We start from the raw sequence: 6101 nt of genomic DNA on the forward strand, positions 1-6101 counted from the left end.
GTAGATAGAAGTGGTACTGTGGCAAGGGAGGGGTCGCTTACTCACTTTAGGAGCCAAATGGCATGTTTGCTCTGGTTTTCCTCTCTAGCGGGGCCAAATGTGTGCATTGCAATACAGTAGTAGTACTACTACTATATACAGTACTTTTCTACCGTTGTTTAGAACACAGGCGTTCCACTGAATTCCTGCATTAGGAAACTGCACTTTCTCTACTGAAATATTAAATGCTCAGGTTGTCTCATGCACATCCTGCCGTTTCCAGTTTGTACTACTCAGCACTCTCCATCTTTCTTTGAAGAAGTGTCTTGTACGCTCAGGAAACCAAACTATTACGCAATATTCGTTCGGTTTATAAGTCATACCTTTTTAATTAATAAATAGTATTTTTCTCTCACAATAAATTAGTCAACGATAATTTCAGCTATACTTATTAGCCAAACGAACAGGACATTGATTATCAAAGCGGCAAAGGACATTCTGCTTATCTTCATAAAACAAACTTATCTGCGTGGGTGAGAGGGAGACAGTGCAGTACAGAGGTTTGGGGCGCTCGTGTCAGGTAGATCTAGAAACCTGCCTGCACCATTAACAACTCCAAAGTACACTGTCCACTGCCACCAGCATCAACCAACAAGGTTAAGCAACCTCACTCAATAGGCTTGTTCGCTTCTCATGTAATCTGTCTTTTTTAGCTTATTTTAGCTTATTTTTTAGCTGGAATCATGTTTTTCTCACAACAAAATCAGTCGAAACAGTATTTTGACTTGTTTTTTCAGCGAAGTGAACGGGGCTAATCTCAAAACGGAATAGAGATACATTACATATAAATATCCTAATCCTTTTGGCCTGTTTGTCATCGTTTGGTGTGCAAAACAGTCACCACTCACTCACCAACAGCTACTTGTACGCTGAAAATCTCTTGCACAAGTTTGGTATGTCAGGGAACGTGCTAGTTTTAATAAGCTTTTTGATGTTTTGTCAGTTTGGTAACACAAGGTTTGGCTCTATTAGGAGTTGGAGGCATTAGGCTTGTACTAATATACTCCCAAAATCTCACTCCAACCACATGTCTGATGTCTCAATGTCTCATGGCCCCAAAACTGTTACTGTATCAGGGTTGGGGGTAGAAAAGCCTGATTAGGGCACAAATTACCAGGTTGGTCGAAAAGGTTTCCCTTTCCCTACCCTAGTTTCTCTGCCTGCAAAAACATAGAAAACCCGGAGGAGCAAGGTTTTCAGACCTGGGCATGCGAAAAAGGTGCAGTGGTTAACCTATTCCTCCGTCACAGCAAGTTGCAGAGGCGGATCCACAGGGAGGCTGGGGGGGGGGGGGGGGGGGCTCGAGCCACCTAATTTTTTAATTTCAAGTCTAATTATTGTAGTAAAAGTTTAATTTCATCATTAAATCTTCATACAAATTAATATTTTTTAGTCCCTTATCTCGGGTCGTGCATCCGCCACTGGCAAGTTGTGTGTGGCGTTTCCACGAGGAGATGTCACAGTCAACGGCCTTTTTGCAGGCTCGCCACTAGCGTGTCATTGGTGCTGCTGGTGCTGTATATATACACATACACACGCAGTGGGGGGTAGATGCAGAGCAGTTGGATCGGAGAGAGGAGAGAAGAGAGAGAGAGAAAGGGCTTTGCTTTCCGTTTTCCTCTCCAAATGGCTCATTAGCTCTTGACCAGAAGAGTGAAGGGTGGTGGTGCGGTGCCGGTAGATGTATGGCACTCGTTGCTGTGGAAAGTGCTGGGTTCCTTGGAGCTTAGCGTGACTTCAGAACACGCCATTTCCTTGGTCTTGGATCGTCCGGAGCTCCTCACTCGTGCTCGGCTTCTTCCTCCCTGCTACTGAGTTCCGAGCGCTGGCCACTAGGCAACAGCAACTGATCTCTGTAAGCTCCGTTCTGCTCCTGTTTCTGTTCTTCGTCTTCGTCTCCGTTGCTGTTTGCCTGGTGTCTTTCTGGATTGCTGCTTAGACTGCTTTGCATTTTTTTTCAGTTCTTGATTGGCTCTTAAGCTCTGTCAGATGGAGGTGGAGGCTCTGGAGAAGGGGCACACAGCTTTTGCCAAGACGATGAAATCTTTCAGTTCTTCAGAACGGTACAAGCGATCCAAGGGGTTGGTGTCTGCAGGCTTCTGCATAGTTCTTTTTTTTTGGTTTAGATGGCATGGAACAATGCTCAAAATGTGATTAAACTTTTTCAATGGCAGCTATTTTGAGGATATATATGCTACAGATACTTTGCGTTCTTCAGACAAAACAATTGTTCTACCTATGCCGGTAAATATCCCCCTCCTGGTCCTGGTGTGGACAGTGCTGTTCAATAAATGCAGGTTCTCACTTCTCACTACATAGTTCCTGTAGTTTTGAGTAATTTGTGTTTAATCTTTTCTCCCCAGCAAGTTGTAAAAGCTGAGGTGAAAAGTGATATCAGTAAGGAAGCTCAACCTGGGAGGGGAGCACAAAGCACCTTGAGAAAGGAGGTAGGTGTAGTCTGATTTCTTTTAGATAGTTTTTACAGCAGATAAGAACTTGCATTTCCGTTTGTGTGGGCTTCTGAAATGGAACAATTGTTGTGGCCCTTTTTGGCTGCACTGCCAACAGCTACAAAACAATCTATTTTGGACGAAAAGCAGCAGCACTGCTCAATCATAGAAGAGGATAAGCAAGAGAATTTTTTAATCAAAACGATTTTGATGGCACTTGTACTTCACTAAAAGCCACAGCATATTTGTTCACCAACTAATCTGACAAAAATATTTTTTTTCTAACCTGCTGCTGCTTCTCGTTTTTCTATTGAATTTTCCATACTGTGGACTCATGAAATCACCTGATGCAGATTCTGCAGCTTGAGAAGCACCTCAAGGATCAACAGGTTGTTCGTGGTGCACTGGAAAAAGCTTTAGGGCCTAACGCTGCTCAAGTTAACTTGTCACCAGAGAATCCAATGCCAAAGGTAAATATTTTTTGCCCAAGAACTATTGTTAGTCTGCTCTTGTTCCAACTTTTCATCACTCATCAGGTTAACCACTTTGATTTTTTTTTTCAGGCAGCTAATGAATTGATAAGGGAGATTGCCACATTGGAGCTCGAGGTCAAGAATATGGAGCAGTATCTCCTGACACTGTACCGGAAAGCATTTGAGCAGCAAGCATCTGCATTTTCTCCCCCTGATTGCCGGGAAGCTACAAAATTGTCAATGAGCTCACGCTGCGGGCAGCTCCGGGAAACGCCCATGGCAATGAAGTCTTGCAAGAGTAGAGGGGATGCAGCGCTCCGGTCCAGTTACCCGCCGGCGCATAAGAAATTGAATGATCCATTGGCAGATTGCTGCACATCCGCTCGCTCTGATAGAGCGGTTGATTCAGATGTCCTCCGCTGCCAGTCTGCATTGTCATACCGTGGAGTTTGTTCGTCCAGGATATTGCCTTCAGAGGATGATAGTCTTGCAAGGGCTCTTCGCTCATGCCACTCACAGCCATTCTCATTCGTAGAGGTAATGATTTGCTCCATGATGAAAAAAATAACATTATGGCATTGTTAGTTGTCATATTTTAAAACTAGTTTATCATCTCCACATGCATGTATATGATTTAAAGTTCCTTGTTATGTTTTGAGCAGGAAGGAGAGACTGGTGCATCAGGAATGATAAGCTTAGCAGAGTATCTAGGAACTAATGTAGCTGACCACATCCCTGAAACTCCCAACAACCTTTCAGAGGAGATGGTGAGATGCATGGCGGGGATATACTGCAGATTTGCAGATCCTCCCTTGGTTCACCATGGCTCATCGTCTTCGCGATCGTCGTCGTTCTCCTCAACTAGTGCAATCTCTCCACAGTATGTTGGGGACATGTGGAGTCCCCATTACAAGAGAGAAACGACTCTGGACTCCCGTTTGATAAACCCATTCCATGTCGAGGGTTTGAAGGAGTTCAGCGGACCTTACAACACAATGGTTGAAGTTCCTATGATTAGCCGTGACAGTCGGAGGCTGAAAGAAGCTGAGGACCTGCTCCAGACTTACAAGTGAGTTATATTTCTGCTCTTTGGTCGATGGAATTGTTCAATTTGTTAGTTAAAATTTTATACACCGTTCTCAACTGATTTTGATATTTCAGGTTGATTTTGTACCGGTTGGAAGCCGTTGATCTGAGGAGAATGACATATGAAGAAAAGATAGCATTCTGGGTCAACATACACAATGCTTTGCTGATGCATGTAATACTCTATTGATGCAGTTCTCTAAAATTTCTTAGCACTTTACGTGCTTTGTTCTTGATGGGGTCTCATTGTAATACTTTCACAGGCTTATCTGAAGAATGGCGTCCCACAGAACAATCTAAAGAAAACATCCCTACTTGTTAAGGTAAAGTGAAAATGCTTCCTCTGAAGAATCAATGGGAGGGTCCTGCAACCCAAAGCACATACCAAATTTCTCTCGCCTTTGGCTGACACATGTTTCAACCACAGGCTGCCTGCAAAATAGCTGGACGCAACATCAACGCCGCTGTTATCCAGAGCATTGTTCTTGGATGTAACACACATTGCGCCGGACAGGTATAGCTAGAATGCATGATTAGGTCCAAACCCGGGTAAAAGCACGATGTTCCTACTGTACTGATTATATGCCTTCACACAGAGGCATGCTAATTTCAGTTTTGGTCCTTTTAATGCAGTGGCTACGGACGCTGCTTTACCCCAGGATCAAAAGCAAAGTGAGCAAAGCTGGGCATGAGTGGCGAGCCTTTGCCGTTGCACAATCAGAGCCTCTTTTACGCTTTGCGCTTTGTTCCGGCAGCCATTCTGATCCCGCGGTAAGCAACAAGTTCCGCAAACTTGGTGTCGTTGTACCTGAATACCTTCTTAAACAAACTTAGAACTTAGAAATCAATGCTTACTTTTTCACAAGTCAATATGGATTCAGTGCGAGTAGTACATACGTGTTTCATTTCTTGACAAGCCTTTTAAGCACAAATCTGGCATGAAAAGCTGCACATTTCCTATCCTATCAATCTATCATGTCAGTGTCACATTAGCGAAACAGGTTTACCAATGAATCATGAGCCGCCAGCTTTTGGGTGATTGGGAACGTTGTTAGGAATCTTTCATCTGCCATCATGCTGGAATCTCGCGCTGTTGCCTCAAAGCACACTGCTAGTACTACCATTATTACTGGATGTGCCAAGCCGACCCTCTTTTCTGAATTCTGAACGCAGCATCATCATCGTCTCAATTTGCTTCGCTTTGCTTTGGTTGCATTGCATGCAGGTGAGGGTGTACACTCCGAAGCGGCTGTTCCACCAGCTGGAGGCGGCCAAGGAGGAGTTCATCCGGGCGACGGCCGGCGTGTGGAAGGAGCAGAAGCTGCTGCTCCCCAAGCTCGTGGAGGCGTACGCCAAGGACGTGAAGCTCTCGTCGCAGGGCCTCGTGGACATGGTCCAGCGCTACCTCCCTGAGAGCATGAGGATGGCCGTGCAGCGGTGCCAGCAGGGCGGCAGGTCGTCGGGCAAGGTCGTGGAGTGGGTGCCCTACAACCCGGCCTTCCGCTACCTGCTCGCCAGGGACCTCGCGTTCCCTCACCTCAGCTGACCCTTCGTCGATCTCAGCATCGACGGGCTCCAGTAGGTGTTAGTAGTATATGCGTGTGTCATAGGGTTAGAATTAGAGATTAGAGAAGGGATCATGTGCAGCTTTTGTGTGGTGATTATCAATGGCGTGGCGTGTAAAGAGGCTTTTGTAGATGATGAACAGGAAACAGGGGAAGAAATGAGAGAAAGCACGTTTGACAATTGACTCTATTTGTGATACGTCCCGTCGCCTTCTTGTTCATGTCATCGCCACGGTCACCTAGCCTTCCTCCCCTCCCCTTTTTTTTTTATAAGGCTCCTCTCCAGAATTAGATTTGTCAGATGATGAGCCTTATGGTACGGTACACTGAAGGAGGATACCCCTTTTTTTTGAGAGGAAGATAGGGTATTAATTCACTTTAGAAGTGTTTACATCAACAAATATAGGAGGGGACTCAAGCCATATATATCTTCCAGATCCAAAAGTACATGCAGATTTTGAAGCATATAAGCCTCCCTATTAAAATTC

The 6101-nt window shown here is 44.9% G+C and overlaps 1 protein-coding gene across 1 annotated transcript; it reads left to right on the plus strand.

Moving 5' to 3' along the window:
- Positions 1-1606: 1606 nt before the first annotated feature.
- On the plus strand, positions 1607-5794 carry LOC136537958 (uncharacterized). The gene is made up of 12 exons (XM_066529935.1): positions 1607-1894; positions 2001-2120; positions 2214-2283; positions 2403-2486; positions 2843-2959; positions 3053-3499; positions 3625-4031; positions 4124-4223; positions 4312-4371; positions 4476-4562; positions 4682-4819; positions 5274-5794. Exons 2-12 carry the CDS (start codon positions 2029-2031, stop codon positions 5592-5594), a joined length of 1923 nt encoding a protein of 640 aa, XP_066386032.1. The 5' UTR covers positions 1607-1894; positions 2001-2028; the 3' UTR covers positions 5595-5794.
- The last annotated feature ends 307 nt before the right edge of the window (positions 5795-6101 follow it).

Source organism: Miscanthus floridulus, chromosome 2 (assembly GCF_019320115.1).
Source record: "Miscanthus floridulus cultivar M001 chromosome 2, ASM1932011v1, whole genome shotgun sequence".
Lineage (NCBI taxonomy): Eukaryota > Viridiplantae > Streptophyta > Magnoliopsida > Poales > Poaceae > Miscanthus > Miscanthus floridulus.

Bases quoted from the DNA above. Each gene is read 5' to 3' on its own strand.
- LOC136537958 (XM_066529935.1), top strand. From the start codon at position 2,029: ATGGAGGTGGAGGCTCTGGAGAAGGGGCACACAGCTTTTGCCAAGACG. The intron at 4,032-4,123 runs GTGAGTTATATT...TTGATATTTCAG, and splicing joins GACCTGCTCCAGACTTACAA to GTTGATTTTGTACCGGTTGG. The intron at 4,820-5,273 runs GTAAGCAACAAG...CATTGCATGCAG, and splicing joins GCAGCCATTCTGATCCCGCG to GTGAGGGTGTACACTCCGAA.